Source organism: Clinocottus analis, unplaced genomic scaffold (assembly GCF_023055335.1).
Source record: "Clinocottus analis isolate CAN_PGR_092001 unplaced genomic scaffold, fCliAna1.0.p SCAF_7, whole genome shotgun sequence".
Taxonomy (NCBI): domain Eukaryota; kingdom Metazoa; phylum Chordata; class Actinopteri; order Perciformes; family Cottidae; genus Clinocottus; species Clinocottus analis.
The window spans coordinates 14,191,609-14,209,988 of NW_027176229.1; the positions used below are offsets into that span (position 1 = coordinate 14,191,609).

Below are 18,380 nucleotides of genomic sequence, written 5' to 3' on the forward strand. Positions count from 1 at the left end.
AGGGTGAGAGCAGTTTATTACTGTTTAAAAGTGTACTTCAGAGAGCAAAGCAAGCATACAGGAGAAAAAGAGTAATGATATACTTTAGGTCAATATTTTACACAATGATGCATTTTGGGAGGCACACCTCTACAAAGCATGTGTGAAACAATGGGTGTCATAACTGCCCTGTGCAGCTTATTAATCTTCCCTCGCCCTCTAATCAATCTGTTTCTCCTCTTGCAAACACTGGTTACATTCCCACGTTAAACGAGAGACCATCTTTCACTGTGGCACAAAAGGGTGGCTCCAGGACGGTGATGTCTCTCTTATACAAGGCAGCCAGGAGTAACAGCACAAAACAACTTCCTCAGGATGTTTTTAAATCAATGACAGCAAGATTAAGCGGGAAAAAGGTTAGCTGACGTGCTGTCAAGCTTGTGTAGCAAGGATTCCGAGGACATTTTTTCTTTTCATGATTGATGAATTGTGTTTGAATCAGCCCGGAAAAAAGTAATATATTATCAAGTGTTTTTTTCCTCTTAGTCAAAAGAAAAATAATGAGCTATTACATATTTATTACCTGATCGGTTTAATGACAAAGTCAGACAGATTTTGACAACTGTAACCTCACAATATGTTTTGTCATCATTGGATTTTAAAAGGGATTTACAATTAAACAAATGGTGTCATGGCTACAACTGGTAACTATTTAAGAGGTATGTTGTGAAATCATACTGTAGAGCTCAGTTAAAATGATTCTATAGAACACAGGAAGGGGAAGCAGCCACTATTCTTGTTATTCCCCATTGTGCAGTCATACTGCAGCAATTATTTAAAATCTTTGATTATCCTCAGAGAGACGATGCAATCATGGCTGAAAATCAATTTCAGGGACATCAGGAAAAATCAAAAAGCTTGCACGGTGCCAACAGGGCCAAGGGCTTGTGCGAGAGAAGAGAAGGGATTTTTTTCTCATCATCGTTTCGGTTTTCCCTTTGCTAAGGGTAATCAGCCAGCAACACCAGAGAGCTTGCTGTAAGTCAGAGCCAGATCCTGATCCTGTTCAGAGCAGCTAGTGATGTAGAGCCAGGTAGCATCCAATTAGTGCTCAGTGTAACTTAATGCAAAGTGCTGGCACTCAGCTCACCGAATCCAACTAGTTGTCATAGAATTTCCACGCTTCTACTGTCAAATTCATGAACATTTGCTGATTTGCTTTGCCTTCTCAAAGAGCACCATGAAGTTAAAATGAGACATTTCCATCAATGATGCTCCATGTATGGCCATTTTATCCTAAAACAGATTGGCCTGATTACTGATGAGACAGCAGGAACGTCAGTGACGGCTGCTTGATGCTTATTGACAATTGTGTTGCTTTAGAACCACATTTACTCCTTCTATATATAGAGCAATTTGTAATGGCACAGGTTCCAAAGCTCTGTAATGGATGTAAATCCAATGGGAAAAAAAATCATCATTCATGATAAAGCAAGCCCATGTACCATTTTTAGTAAACAAAGCTGGATATAAATTTCCACCCTTTCTTTATGTTCAATCAAGGCGTGCCTCTTTATAGTCAATCAGTCTGGAATTGTCCAGATGCTGGACTTGTCTCACACAGCTGAGAGCAGATTAAGTCTGATAATTACATATTTAAAGACACCGCATAAAAAGGCAAACCCCCACAATGCTGTTTTATTCATAGGAAACTGATTTGGTGGATCAGAGACAGAATGATATATCCCAAATGGGCAATATGTTATCTGTCCACATTTTATGTATTTCAACCGCCTCCATCTTTATTTGCAAACTTTTTTGATTTCCTTTTCCCTTCCTGTCCCTGAGTAGGAGCGTCTCAACAGATTGTGGTCTCTGGCAGAACGCAGACAATTGAGTTTTGGAAGTGGCATGGAACGAGACATGGGAGTTTGGGGTGGCTTCCTCCCCCTGCCTTCCTCTCTGTCAAGACTGCACGGGCGAACTGCCCAATCTTTCATAACAGCATTAGCAGAGACTAGGCAGCAACACAGTGGAAAATCCACTCCACCATGTTTCCTCATCAGCGATGTCTTCTCTTTGACCTCCACCTCAGTTTCAGCACTCACATTAATATGGAAGATGAATATGGGCCAACTTTTGAGGTTATGCCAAATCCAACAGCAGACAGGCCTGTCAACCATGAAATCGCCTTTACAGAGGGAGTATGGACAAATTTGGATTGGTTGAAGGCACTTTCATCCCTGGGAAATTTCCTGACCTTTATTTTATGTGCTAGGCCATAAAGATCAGGTAAAATGCTATAATAACAACCAGTATAAAGGAAAATGGTGGTCTATTATCCTCCATAATTCCTCTCTGGACATCTATCATCATTCACCATCTATTCAAGCTACCCAGCAGTCATCACAGGAAACCCCCATCGTTGTGCAATGTGGAGCTTTCCTCTTTGCCCTTTCTTGGTAATACCTCCTGTGACATATTTGGCTCAACACCCTTACACAAACACTAACACACTCACACACAAACACACACTGCTGTTTGACCTCTGAGGTTCAGTAAGAGCATTAAATACCAATTAGGGTTGGGACGGGCCAAGCTGAGTCTGAGGTTGTTGAAGGGCCCTGAGGCCTGTGGGAAGCAACTTATTGGTCCCTGGGCAAATGTGTGTGTGTGTGTGTGTGTGTGTGTGTGTGTGTGTGTGTGTGTGTGTGTGTGTGTGTGTGTGTGTGTGTGTGTGTGTGTGTGTGTGTGACGAGTGCTGGAGGCCAGATTCATACAGTATGTGTTTGTGTGTGTGAGAGTTTGTGCAGGCTATGGACATCAATAGCATAGACAATCTCCCTAGCATACTGCTACTTTTGACACACATGCACAAATACCACATCTGGAAATGTATTTAATGTAATGTTCAAGTCCCATCTTGTTCATCTCTTTGACAAACCTTTTTTTTGGCTGAACTTATTTTATGTTACATTAAAGCATAGCAATGAACTGATTAATCTCTGATCCAAATTACATTTTCTCAAATTTGTTATTATCATATACTGAAGAGGTTTAGAGTTAAACTTGAGACTTTGTCTTAATAAATACCCGACTGCTTATTGTAAGATTTCGATAACTCTATGGCTGAAAATGTGAGAGGTACAATAAAATGTCTGTTGTAGGTTATTTATCTCAGTTTACTGTTCAAAATAAAACAGCAATACAGGAGAAAGAATATGAGCAAATGTTCTGAAGGCATACCCTCTGAGAAATATCCGTTCTCTGCAGTGAGTCTTGAGGCTGTGTGTGATGATCTGCAGTGGTTATCTGGTGGTTTCAGAGTCATGCCCTTTACTGTCCCTCTGTTATTTACCCACCAGACACACACAGCTTGATAAATGTTTTGTCTGACCTTCTAAATTTGTTTTCCTTCCTCTTAACTGTGATTTTATTTCCCTTGGACAGGCCACACAGTGTGTGTATGTGTGTGTGTGTGTGTGTGTGTGTGTGTGTGTGTGTGTGTGTGTGTGTGTGTGTGTGTGTGTGTGTGTGTGTGTGTGCGTGTGTGCGTGCGTACGTGCGTGTGTGCCTGTGTGTCTGCTTATATGTTTGTTTGTGGTGAAAAGATATGGTCTATCTCCAGAAAGATAAAGATCTATCCTCTCCTTGTTGCAAATTACATCCATAAATTCAGAATTTAAATAAACAAACCATTAAACAAGCTAAATAATTGAGATAACTACTAATATCAGTGATCCAACAGCCACTGACCAATCATAGTGTGTGTCTCCTTCAGTCTGGAAAGAGTTAAAGTCACCACAGGCCAGAGCAGAGTCAACACCGGCCATGGCTTGGCTGGCCTACCCTGCCAGATCAATATCTGCAAATAATAAATTAGCTCCCCAGAGGGGACGCACTAAACCTTCAGCAACGCTGCCCTGGAAAAGTCCACAATTGGTGTGTGCGAGACTCAATAAGCCAGGTGAATGACTGTGCAGGGGCACATCTTTAGCACTCCATAATAGAAAATTAATGGTGCTCAAATCAGTGCTGAGGGCACCCTGAGGGTTACCTAATAGGCCTAGTTAGAACTGTCATCCCTCCCAGAGTCACCTAAAATATCACATGCAAACACAGGAAGCCAAGAAGAGAGGGAGGAATGGGAGAAAGATATGTGTGCATGCATGTAGCAGGGATTACCACCTTTGGAATTGATTTATTTCGTGAGAGTATTACAGAAGTGTTATTTTGAATTTGGAAGAAAGAACAGAAAGTAAGGCTACCAGAACAAAAGTAATTATCAAAATTTCAGTAATCAAACTAACGCTCAAATTATACTTCTTTACGGTATCAGGACTGAACTGAATAAATTGTTTTTTCCTCATGCTTTCACTCTGCCACTCATTGTATTAGCCTGCAAGCTTTGTTTGGCACACACATTTAATGGCAGAAAACCCAGAGCCTTACACTTCTACTAATGCCTCTTTCAAGCCATGTTTGAATATCTTTTAACTCCTCCTTTTGGTTAAAGACAATACCTATTTTTCAACAAATAATACCAAGACGATGCAATGCTATATGTTGAAATGCATTTTCCTGTTCCCAGCCAGATCATCTGCTTTGAAAACAAACCCTAAAGAAAAAATGAATACCAGAATAAATTGAGCATTTTTTTTTTAAAACTAACTAGTAGCTGAAAAGTGAAAAGTCATGTCAAGTTTGAGGAGAAAAAAGGGAAATATTGGAAATACTAAGTTGATGATCAAGTACAATGCTGAAATATGCAAGTATATCACGTTGGCTGTGTTCAAGCATAAACTTGTCTAATACAGCGGGCTGTTTAAAAACAGATCTATATGCCCAACAGGCTGGTAATGAGCCTTAAAAGCACATCTGATTACTTATTCCAGCTGGCTTATTCCCCTTCTCCACAAACACAACTATTGGATTCAATAAACATACTTTATATTGATCCTGAGCCACCCGGCAGCACATGCAGCTCTCTTAACTGCTCTCAACAAGATTTATTACAACTTTGCATGCTGAACAGAACTGAGGAGACACGCACACACAAGCGTGTGCGCAGACACATGCAAAAGCTTAAATACCAAATGACTTCTCATCAATGTAACGCACACACATGCACACAACCTTTCGATCTTTCTCCTGACCCTAATTTGCCTATGCAGTAATACCAGGGGGGTTGTGATGTGTGGGGAGGGGTTTGCCTCCTCATCTCTCCTCCTATCCCCTCAGGTCTCGACTTCAGCAAACTGGTTTCTGCTTTTACACTGAACTTACCCACATGCCGCCACGCTGCCGTCCTCCAGCCCAAACAGGGTGTGTCGCTCTCCGCAGGACACGTGAGATATCTTCAGAGATGATGGAAGATTCTGGAACAAACATGGTGCCAGCTGAAAAAAAAAATAAAGTTCCCAGTGAGGTGAAGAAACACACAGTAGCATGCGTACCTGTGTAGTAAAGTTGGTCTACTCCATCAGCCTGGCTAACATCCCAAGACAGGCACAGCTACAGTAGATCCTCGCAGTGTAGATGAAGACAGAACAACGTGAACAAGAAAGAAGCAGCATACTCCTTTATGGCACTGAGCTGTGTAGATCTGATGTTTTAGGTCCCTGTGTGTGTGTATGTCTGTCTGTTTGTCTGTATGTCTATCTGTGTGTGTTCATGCCAGTGCCTCAAAGAAAAAAATGTAACAGCCTATGAGGAGAAAAGAAAGCCTGGTTCCTCATCATGCGCTTGTTAGCTTGTCCAATCTATGGCAATCACCACAGTCCCAGGGGTTGAAAGACACGAGATCCCGGGGAAAGGGAAGCCGAGGCTGAGAAGAAGATCAATACTGCACTGTGAAACAAGAAGTGTGGGCTATTTACTCTCCATTGATCTGATGATGCTGGAGAAACACCTCACTCGGCTATTAAATTGAGGGTATAAGTCTACTGTGAAGGTTTTTATTTTATTTTTATTTTTATTCCTCTCTCTTTTTCCTTCTCCCTCACCCCAAGGTCAAGAAAAAGCTAAAAACATCCACAAATACACAAAAATGGATCACTTGGCCCAGGGAAAGTAATTAATCTGTATTAAAATGCCAAGGGAGCAGGCACTAACTACCCATCCTAAGTGAAGTTTTGCTCAGAACGACATGAGACCTATGGCAGCATAGGATGGACTAGTAGATACAAATAGTCTGCTAGCAGGGGCCAGCAGACCTTCACTGGAGCTACTTCAAGCCAAGGATATCCATATTCATGAAAAGTAAAGGATAGGAAAACACTGAGCAGAAAGTAGGGCTTTTTTGCAGCAGATCACAGTGCCAGTCAAGTATGATAAATAGTCAAGATATATGAATAGATAATATCCTCATGTACACCACATTACAAACAATTAACAAGCTCAAGGAAGAAAAAAGGCAGGTTGAACTAAGAAGGCCTGCCTTTTGTTTTTTTATCCAAAGCAATGTTTGTGATTAGTTAGGCATGTAGTTTCATTCCATTTTCAAGAAATCAATACTTGTTTCTGAAAGGGACATTTCACCACCAAAATCCAAAATACATCTTTAATATGGATGCATGTATCTACTCATCGTGCACGAGAGGCTCGTGTTCTGGACAGCATAAGTTGTATACATGAATGTTGTCCTCCTCACTAACAAGTTCAGTTGTTCTTGATGCATGTTTCATTGTACGAGGTAATATGGTTGGCTATTGTAGTTCGGGAGAAAGAAAATAAATCCCAAAACAAGCTGCCCACAACAACGGCTGTTGATTGGGTCATGATTTCAAGAAAGAAACATTGCTGTTGAGTTTATTTCCTGATTTTTTTTATCGATAAAAAACACAAAATAAGATTGCTTTTTTGTATTTTCAGAAACCAAAAATGTTTTATGTACTGACTTTCTTAAGAAATGTCTATGTCATATGCAATTGGAAAAATATTGTAAAAATAAATAATTGAACAATGTTTTATATTATAAACTGTAGGGACACTGAGTTATATAAAGTATATTTATATGGATTACTGATCCATTTTCAACACACGTTGGGGGTTAAATACCCTTTAGATAACACAAGATGAAAATAAGGCCATACAATCCACATCTGGTTCCCCAAAATGTGTTGCAGAGGTGCTGCTATCCAGATATTTTTCCTGGTGTGAAACTCTTTCCCTCCATGTCTGTCTTTGCCTTTCTTCTACTCCTCAGAGGAGTAGCCTTATTGACTGTGTGGCTGTATTACAACAAGCAGTCTCTAATGACTCCCTGAAGACCTCTCTATCCCCACTGCCCGCCCTCCATCTCTCTCTCTTGGCCTCTCTCTCTGTGTCTCCCCCTCTCTGCCTGCTCTTCAGGCTCCAGTTCAGCAGCTAATTAACCCTCTCTAATAGCGTAGATTACATTAGCTTTGAGCAGCTCGCACCCTCCACCGGACTCGCACTGCCACACAATGAACCTAGCCTTGCTTTACAAATCTCCCCCTTCACAAGAGCACAATTATGAATTCAAACAACTTCTTATCCACACGCACTCATCCAGGGACAGAAGCCCTCCTCTTCAACCACCCCACTCCTCCCCTGCCACCTACCTCCCAGGCCTTCACGCAGCGAGAAATGAGAGAACTGAAGAGAGGAGACCACACAACAAGACGGCCATGAAGGAGAGAGGGATATCAGGGGGGAGGAGGAGACCCCTGTTGGGTGAATCAGAGAGGTCACTATAGGTGTTTCAATGGGTGAGGCTACAGAACCCCAGTGATAACCCTCCGTCTTAACATTCCAATTCAGAGCTGAATGAATCGAAACTTAATTACAATGGGTGGATGGAGTGAGAAGGGGGAATACCAGGACCAAAAGGAGGTTTATGGTTTAAGTGGTCAAAGAGAGGGAATTAGACGCAAGAATGAATGACTTAAGCCAGTGAGTTGTTTTCTCCACATTGAGAAAATGGTCCGGGAAACTTAAGAAATATCTTCTTTATTTTTTTTTATAAAGCTGCAAATTGTGATTTATCAAACAGCTTGATAAGTGTTTCAGATCAACCATCCAAGACATAATATATCTAAAGATGCACTTTTGTTGGTGGGATGGGACACTATTACACACCCCACTTTCAGAATGTAAGAAGACACTATGGTTGGTTAGGTTCATTTGATGCAATGGAGCTGAGCTGTATAAAATCCGCCATTAAACTGCTGGAGTCCAACCACACTGTGAGAGTGTTCAAACCAATGGAGTACTAAGGAAGAGATGGAAGAACGCTGATTCAATGAGAGAAATACATTTTTTAAATTGTACTTTTTTTTTCTCTCTCTTACAGCACTTACACCACTTAGTGGTGGTTTATCAATGATAATGAGATGAGATATAGATGTGGTTGAAAAAGAAATAAAATATGGAATATGGATGTAATCTGTGCCGTCTAAATGTAAATTGCTACATTTGTAGTGTAAGGACATTCTCATGTTTCTTTGTCCGAACAAGTAATTTTCCCTACGTCTCTCTTCTATAAGGCTTGCCGTAGCAGCATTTTCTGCAGCACAGAGCACTCTCCTTTCTATTTCAATAGGACAGCTCATTTGCTAGACTCCTAGCCCAAACTGCTGACTGTGTTTTTCAAGGCTGTGTACTTTGTGTGCATGTGGACTAGTGTGCATGTGCACAAGTGTGTGCTAAAGGAGAGAGAATTGGGAGAGAAAGGCATGAAAGAAGGATAAGGAAAATGGAGGGAAGAGAGTGGGAGAGAGAACACATTGTATCATTAAGGTACTCAGAGATCATTAGATATATAAGGGCTCTGCGATGCAAGGTCAGGGCTGTTGTGTTTTTCTAGGTCGGCAGAGGAGCAGTAAAACCAGTCTAATCAGCCGCTTCTCCCACCTCCCTTCACCCACCCATCGCTCCGTTCCTCTTCCATCTAAAGGTAGTGTGGATTACAGCCCAGTTTATCCATGCCTCTGTATGTATTTACTAACATTATCAAGGCTTATGAGCCAAGGACACGGTAAACTACACAAAAGGCACAGAAAGGCTTTGAGCTAGATATTGGCCTTATTACGGGGTAAAGTTGCTGGCTCCCTGTCTCGCTCCCAGGATATACAAGGCTGTTTTAACAGGTGAAGCACGCTGCCGTCGTGGCTATCCAGTATTTTTCATTAAGGCCATCCTTTAAAGTTCAGTCCAGCCACTGGCAGTCTGCACCAATAAAGTGTCTGTCTGTGTGTGTCCACATCAACGCACATATGTTGTTTTTTATTTTTTGCAGCTATGGGGGAAGGACATGGATTTTATTGAGGTAAATCCACTTTGTGTAAAAGTAACTGACAAACTCTCTTTTCAGACACCCAGACTAGCGCTTGATATTGAAACTCATTACTTTTCTGATTCAAAACAAAATGTGCCTCTAGCACCAAGTATTGAAATCTGTCAAGCTCACTCTGAATGTCTGGTCAGATTTATGATCTTGTTTACTTAATCCTCAATCAGATAGCAGCTGATTTTAATCAAAAATGTTTGCCAAACTATTTTCTTCAGGCAGTTCTTATATGGATGTGTTTTTTCTATATGTTTTTATGAAAATTAGTTAGTTTTTCCAAAATAAAAAGCTTGTATGTATATATATATATATATATATATATATATATATATATATATATATATATATATATATATATATATATATATATAATATATATATATATATATATATATATATATATATATATATATATATATATATATATATATATATATATATATAAACACACACACACACACACACATTTTAAATCTCTTGGTGTAGTCTTAGTGTATCAGGATCGAAGCATTTCAAATAATACCTAGTCTTTACCCAGTCTGAACCTCTTTACTCCCCATGGGACTGAGATCCTCACAAGTCTACGGGAGAGCTGGGCCTGGATGGCAGGGAGGCAATGCCGTTGGAAACGTGGCATGTTCATCAAGATAATGATGGATAGCTTTATCCTTATCCATCCTCGTCTTTATAGAGATGAATGTCCTGCTTGGCTTCTTACTCAGCACTTTGGCCTTTCCCCCACTCATTGTGCACTTTATCACACAAACACCCTCACGTAGCCTAAGATGGAGATTAGCAAAGCCTGTCTGGAAAATGGACCCAACTATAGCCAATCAATCAAACGTGCTCCAGGCCAATCAAGAGAGTAAAACACAAATCCAAAAAGCACCACCAGACTCTATTTAAGTGTGAATTTTTACTAATAAGTAATTAAAGTATCAGAATAGGGTAGTGATAAAGGGGCATCCCTGTGCTTGCACGGGGATGAGTCAAGATGATGAAGAATAAAAGACAAAAGGAAAAGTGTGAGAAAGAGAAACATTGTGTAAAAAAATGCCTCTCCTGCCCTCGACCGTCTCATTAGGCTAATGTTTTTTTATAAGGCACTTCAAATGTCAAGGCATTGGTGGATTTAGTGTAAACTTAAATTCCATTACCTGGCAGGCATTAATTGCTTACTGAGCCCAGGGATCTTTCCCCTGGGGCCTCTATGTTTCCTATCTGTCATCTGGCTAACTATTCTGTCTAGACTAACTTAGAGCACCATAATCCACCATGGGGATCAATAAACTGCACATAATTCAGCTCCAATAATGAGCTTTCACTTTAAAAAAAAAAAGCGCCAGCCCACTTCCCAAGGAACTGGCAGGGGCGTAAAATGATAATGTAATTATTAAAAGGACAGACAAAATGAGTAAGCACTTTTACACAGAGAGGGAGGGCGCGCCCGGCCTCAATTAGACACACTTAAAGCTATCATTGTTATTCGAGACAAAGCTAATCAAGGAGGAGATACAGGGGCATCCATTTCAGCAGGTAATGGAATGACGCTGGCTGGCTTTCCCATTTCCCCAGGCTCATGATGTTATAAAGGCTGCCCTGCAGTCACGCGTGAGTGGGCACTCTTTAATGGAGTGCAATGGATGTGCTTTCATCCACCAATCAGAGATACAGAGGAGGTTACTTGGAATGGAGAAGTTTAAGATTCACATTCAGCAACACATAAAACCATAAATGTGAGGGATTATTTACACCTGTAGTTTCCATTAGTAGTTCAGGAATATAAATGCAACATTACATATGTGTTGCAGCTATTGAATCAGCTTGAATTCAACATGAAATGTTTAAATCTCTGCAATGTTATTGCATATTATTCACGCACTGTCCTTGCCATTGCATCCACAGATCAAACTAGCACCTGCCTTTTAAACCATGTGAGATGTGGTCTGTGACTAAGTAAGCTTTAACATGGGGCCTTATTTGCCAACTACTGTTTCTCAAATTATATGCATCCTTGAACTCCAGTGAAATCAAGAGAAGCTAGTTTGTTTTTTTACACCCAAATGCTCCTAATTCATCTGCAGGCTACAGGAGGTCCAGGGTGGATAAATCAGGCCTTTACGGAAGGGTTGCTCCCACTGTTTATCTGCTGGTGACATTTGCTGCACAGCCCCAACCGCACCATAATTACCCCACTTATTCACTAAACAGGAATCATGCCTGGCAGGAACCCCCTGCCACAAAGGTTGCAGGACTTAAGGCAATATTCTGTCTCCAGAGTTCAATGGCCCTGCCTTTATGAAAGGACTCCATTCATTTGGACATCAGCATGGGTTCACTTCAGCAAGGTCTGACAGAAGACGGGGGCTAAACTGACTCGCCTCAATAGCCGGAACAAAGAGCATCATGGCTGATGATGATGATGAATTTACAGCTGACTGCACATGCATTTCTAACACACGGCACACCTTGGCACACTCCGAATGTCACAGTTCCCATGGAGGACTGGCATTTGAAGTGGCTTCTCCTGCCCCTGGAGTCAGCATGCTGGGAGTGGATAACTATGTATATCCTGAAGAGGTAGACTGTCAAAGGAAACTCACACACAACATTATTAAAAGCACACGTCTCAATGATTCCATTTACGGACATTTGTTTTTAGCATCTATTGTGTATTTATTGTGTTATTAATTTGTAAATGACAGTATGATCCACTTTTAGGACATTATCCTTGCTTTATTCTCTCTATTTCCCAATCACTGCCACTTCAGAAGACTTATTGCTCATGTTACTCATTGTCTTAAGAGCACACCCAAATTCATCTTAACTAGGGAACTGCCAATTAAAACCTAGGGATGGTGTTTCTCTGTTGTGGTTGTGCAACTCTTCAGCTGCATTGATTTGAGCATATAGTCTTATCTGTCAAAGACAGTCAGCACAGATGGATGAAGAGTGACAAAGGGATTTTTGGTTGAGGTTACACAGTAATGAGTGTCACGTGACTCCCACATTCAAATTTCAGACAGCCTCTTCTGATCCTAAAGCTGCAATCAACACTGGGCCATCTGCAACACTACTAATTAACATAATTGGTGTACATTACATGCTTATAGAGAGCACATTTTTATCCACTATTCTTTCGCCCTTAACAAGATGAGCTGTGGAGATACTAGGAGAGCAACACTGTTGATTAGACACAGATAGTGGGTGCAGACAGTGAGACTCGTTGTCTTGGTGAAAATAGATGAACTGACAATCAGAGTTTGGTGAACAGCCAGGTGTGAGGGCCAGAGTGCAAGTAGACTAGTGTGCTTCTGACACAAGCACCTTCCCTACACCTGGATCTTGGGCTGAGGTGATCGACTGCCAGGCCGTTTTGTCAGACAGCTCACAGACAGAATGCAGGCAACACTTAGGCCTCTTCCAGCTGCTCTAGCAGAATAAATTGAACTTGATTAGAATTAATCACACTCAACCACTTGCAATTTGCAAATATCAGGGAAAATATTCAGGAAAATCTGCTTGGAAGATCATTGAACAAAGGGGAAAAACTTGTGCACCCTCGTTTTGACTATGTGCCTTGCACAGGCAGCACTTTTCTCGCTACACTATAAAAACAGATGTAGACATATGGATGTGCAACTGAGAAGCCACCATTTTTATGTTGGCTATGATGGATTGTATGAATTAGAGATGTTGCAGCATTGGTCAAGGGTACACTGCGTGTACATCAGATGAAGTTATCTTTTCGTTGATTATACAGTACAATGCATTATCGTCTCAATTGCCCACTTAGCAAAAGCATTGGGAGTTTTGCGCTGACAAATTACCAGTTGCAGTCGTACAGAATGCATACACATGGTGCACATGGGTGGGTAGCAACACACAGGCAGCATCACTTACCATATTATAGGTTTCATGAAGCTGTACGTCAAGCAGTCGCACCAAGAAGGTGTCAAAGAAAATTGTCATGATAGAGTCGCACCACTCACATTAATAGAATTCATTCAGGATGAAGAGGGAAAGAAAGTCACCATAAGTTAGCTGTCTCTTTCCCTGTGTACACCATGAAAAGATGAAGTATGCAAACTGCCTGATTTTAAACTTGTATCTAATTGTCTCACGTCATGGGTCTGGGCCAGGGCATTGTTGCTTGAAGAATAAATTGGGTAATTCAATTAAAGTGCTTTCCAAAGACACATCATAAGTGATGGAGAATGACTCTAACCCAGGCCTGAACTCAGTGTCCCCCCCATCGCTCCGCTTGCCTGACAAATGGATGGCGGTGTATAATTGAAACACATTGCTGCCAGCGTAGGTCAATAACATCGCTCTCTCTGCTCACCAGCACCAGATTAACAGACTCTATTTTATCTTCCCTCAGCCTGTCCCAGCTTGACAGAGCGGGAGCGTCAGCTGCTTATCCATAAAAGAGGCCCCTTATCTTGAAAATAAACAAATACATAAAGTGCAACAGCCTGATGTCTGTCCAAGCAGTTAAGGGCTACTTAGTTTAAGGCAAACATGTGGGCAGTGTTTTGTTTAACACATCATCGTATGAGATGAAACACAGCTGTCACCTCAGAAGACCTGAACAGACAGACATTCTTTTTAGTTTTAAAAAAACATGGATAGCCAAGTCAAATTCTAGATTTTCTGTTTTTTTTTAATTATGTTTTCATTTTCTAAACCCAGTTCTTTTTTTTTTTTTATTTAGATTTTTAAATACACCCATTTCCAAGTTAAATACTGCTTCAGTGTCCCATCATTAATACCAATGTCATTCAATGTCATATCCAATCTCTAAAAGCAAGGACAAGATGTGTCTTTGGACAATGAGGAAATTGTGATAAATAATATTGTTAATAAACAATGTAGTCGTCTAATGCAAAGCCATCACTGTTTATGCATGATAAACATTGAGGATTAATTAGTTTAAGCACAAGTGTAATTTAAAGCTAAAATAGGTGATTATATGTATTTAAGCCCAAGCATAACAAATCTACAGGATTAAATTAATTTGATAAATAAATGGGAAAAGTAGGGTTATGGTTCAAGGGTAAAAAACCTACATTATCATCTCCCACTCCTCTCTCTGTGCCTTTATGTAATTATATTTTAGGTTACAAGGAGTTAATTGAATTCAGTCCACTCAATTTGTTTACAGTTTAAGAATTGGAAGCAATTGTACCTGACTTTCAACATCAGAGTAAATCAACAAACAGCCTCAAAATAAATTCCTATAGGGGGTAAGTACACAAAGCTTGTTGGGGTTGTTTACGTACAGTCACATGCGCTTACTGTACAGAGCATGCATGTGAAAACAAGCCTGTTTTTTTGTATGGCATATGCTTACACATATTCCCACAAGGAACAAACACAAATTAGCCATGGACGGATATTCAATTAAGTCCTTTGTCAGGGGTCTGTGTAGGGGCGGGACAGGATGCGCAGTACAGTAATCCATGATGAGCAGCTAGGTGGCAGCTCCATTGTCTGTCTGACAGATTGAAATTACTTGAAGGCGTGCTCGACCAACAGATTAGACCACTGTTGGGGCGGCGAGATAAGGTGGCAGCCAGCGGTGTGGAAGGTACTTCCTCTTTCAGCTCAAACAATGCCTTTAATCCATTCCCTTCTCACAATCAAGTTGTTTGACATTACTTTTCAGCATCCTACACACTCATGTTCTCTCCCTTTTACCCTCACTCATTCCACCTTTCATCAAAGGGCTTAGAAGGGGCATCTGGCTTAAACCAGAAGAGTCTTCATCATGTACAATAGTGTGAGCATTATATTAGAAGTCCTGAAGCCAATGTCAAAGAGACTTTCACTGCTCCTTTATTAAATGTCCGATAAGGCTTTCAGTCGGAGTAACTCCCGGGTCAGATAAGTTCTACGGCAAAGCCAAATTTTGTGTTTAATTCATTGCTTACTGCCTGCTTGTCTGCTAGCCGCAAGGGTCTGTCCTTTCTGCCAGTTTTGTACTTCTTCATAGGATTTTATTATAGATTCATGACCATGAAAGCAGGATTGCTTTCAGTTAAATGAAATCACAACTCTATAGATTCACATTGCAGCGGGTTGACCTCAAAAGCTGCAAAACGAGGATTCGACAAGTATGTTTAAAACAGTATTGCTAAAAAGTCCATGACTCCATAGAGAAATCATCATATTAAAAACACATATACGGCCTCTCTTTAACTAACTCGACATACTGCCCTTCTAACTGAAACACATGCATTCTCCTCTCTTTCACTGGCCCTCGTGTAACTTTTGGAAGTTGATCTGACATCACACATTAAATTCACTTTGTTCATTGCTCAAAATGCAAAAGTTTTAAAATGATACAGCACAGATACAAAACGCCAGCATACAAAGAAACAATCTGTTTATGCATCTGGATATAACTTGGCATAAATTAGCAGCAAGAAAGTAGAAGCACCATAGAAGTACCTTAGCATGCATATATAACATATGTTAAATATGAGGAAGATGAAGATGTAAGCATTGAATCTACACACTATAATACTATATTATACTATATAATATCCAGAGACGTCAATGTCTCATCAGTGTCCCCAGAGTGAACCGTCTGAGACAGAACACATATAAAGTTTTGCTTTTCTTTGACTGAATGGCAGAGCAGGCCATTTGGATTTCAGTTATTGTTAAATAAAAACATTTAGAGGAACCAACAAAGAGAACTATGTTACAACACAGTTTAAATCAAGCACAGCATATGTGGTAATACAGTAAATAAGTGCAGTGCAGTTTCATTTATGCCTTAAAAAAAACCTAAACGCAACATACAGTAAACCCTCCAGCACTGTTGATGGATTGAAATAGAAAAGCTTGTGCATGTGAGTGCCAACATTAAGTGAGTGTTCATGTATGGACCACCTCCTGTAAGCATTGATCAGCCATATCCTCAAACATCCACGCTATGTTGCCAGAAGGTTCCACCAACAGCTGTTTGTTCCAGGGGCAACTGCCTATTTTAAATGTGCTTAAGTAAAAATGATTATTGCCAATTAGATGCCCATTAATTGTGCAAGCATGGGATGCTGCCAGCTGTTTACAGAGGGGAGAAAAATAGCCCTTCTTATTTCATTTTCCTTCAAAGCCAACAGCAGTTGCTCTCTGCCAGACAAAAAACATACAATAATTACACATAAACACATATTGTAAATTCAAGTGAGTGACAGAAGAGAGAGTAGTTGCAAATAGGCTTCTGTATATCCAAAGCAAGTGTGTAATCCTTAAAAGGTGCTTTTAAAAGGAATAGTAAGATTTTGATTACAACCGCTGGAAAAATTGCAAAATAGAATAGATTAACTGCATAAAATCTTTGGATAAAACTCGAAATACACCTGACTAGACACATCCGGAATCAAGGAAACCAGAAAAAAAAGTCACAAAAGAGAGACATACACAACAACAATGTGCATTTTTAGAATGACCTCCTGCAGTGTAGAAATCCAAACCAATATCAGCATTATAATGCAAGAGCAAATGTGAAAACTGAAAACTTTTGACTTTAACCTACCGAAGCAGAACTTTATAGCTATACAGTGCTGAACTGTTGCTGTATTTGTGATGAATGGTTGTCATCTGCTCTGGCAATCTGGATGACTTTAACCTGACCCCACAACAATAGCCCAAGACCCTCAGCGTGTGCCCCACACTGACAGAAAGAGCTGAATTTAGTCTTTTCAATGCTTAGCATCCGACCCAGGCACAGCCTGCTAAGTCTAAAAGCAGCACACTTGTATTCCCACAAGCCCAGACCCTACTCAGCCTTAGCCTAGGCTTCAAAGAAGAAGCATCTATTGCAGGTGTCATTAGTTTACCTCTAACCTTTTTCCAAGCTGACCCTATTAGAGAACTAGAGACTGGATGCCACCTGTCTCACCTCTAAAGATGTGCGCTGAGCTAGCTGATGCTGCAATTGTGAGTAGACTAGAAGGATAAATAGCATTCAAGCTTCAAGCTGCCATGTGAAGCCCTGCAAAAGACTGCAGAAAAGATGAATGAATGTTGAAATTGAGGAAAATTATTCAACCATTTACAACCCCTGCTAGCACATCACTGTTATTCTATTTGTCTTTCACTACTTAAACTGTAAAATCATACAGAGTGCTGCGACCATTTCTCTCTCCGGTTTGTTGCCTCACTTCCACAAAATAACACATCATTGGACAGATAGCATCAATTCTGCCCACGGTAATCCTAGCACCTCTGGTTGTATCACTCATTCAATTCCAGCCGCCGGCAACAGCAAACATTACACACTGCATCAAGATTACCGGAGAGAGGCAGAACGGGGGAGAGAAAAGGGGGAAAAAGGGCTGTATCCATCATGTCATGATGCCCCTGTTATTGTGACAGATCAAATTCAGTGCAGTGTGCGTGTGCATGTGTTCAAGTGTGGGTATGTGTGCGCATGTGTCTCCTGTGTTTGTCTATGAGGGATGCAAAATGTGTTCTCCTAGGCTGCCTCAATAAGCAACCGTGTGACTGTAAATGTTGTGAGTGGATTTGTGAGGGTTTGCATGACTTAGATGACCTCCTTTATACAGTAGCTGGGGCCCTGGCCTCCATGCTTGTTTTAGCTGCTGCAATTAACCTTGTGTGGTTATAACCCTGCAAACCCACCCACTTAGCTGAAGGGCAAAGGGAAAAAAAAAGAGAAATTACAGGGAAGATGATTGAAGAACATAGAGGGGAGAGACAGATGAGAAACAGGTGACTATATAGGGCAAAATGTAAAGCAAAAATTAGCACCTCAAAACAAAAAGGGTCCTTACAATTGTAATGATGTGGGCGCTAGACTATGAAGAAGATTGGTGCTTCGGTTGGATTTTTGCCTGCCTGACAGACTGGATGACTAGCTGCCTGGCTCATTGGTTGGTTTGCTGTACTGTGTCTCTCCTCTGGGGTGCATGGGCTTACAGTGCCTGCCTTTGAGAGCAGGGAAAAGATGAAGAGGCAGTGTCAGGCTGCCTTTTAATGGTCAGGAGTGTGGTTAGTTCCACTGACTCAGGCCTCTCCCCCGTGACACCGGGTCCACTCCACATAACTGGCC

At 40.8% G+C, this 18,380-nt stretch overlaps 1 protein-coding gene across 2 annotated transcripts in view; it reads right to left on the minus strand.

Annotated features, from left to right (window-relative positions):
* LOC137779037 (uncharacterized) overlaps positions 1 to 18,380 on the minus strand; it is a 281,596-nt gene that overhangs the window by 207,644 nt on the left and 55,572 nt on the right. For both annotated transcript variants that reach the window (XM_068566488.1, XM_068566487.1), the window contains one exon: positions 5,266 to 5,378. In XM_068566488.1, the coding sequence (XP_068422589.1) occupies positions 5,266 to 5,378 (113 nt within the window). The remainder of the gene's footprint in view (positions 1 to 5,265; positions 5,379 to 18,380) is intronic.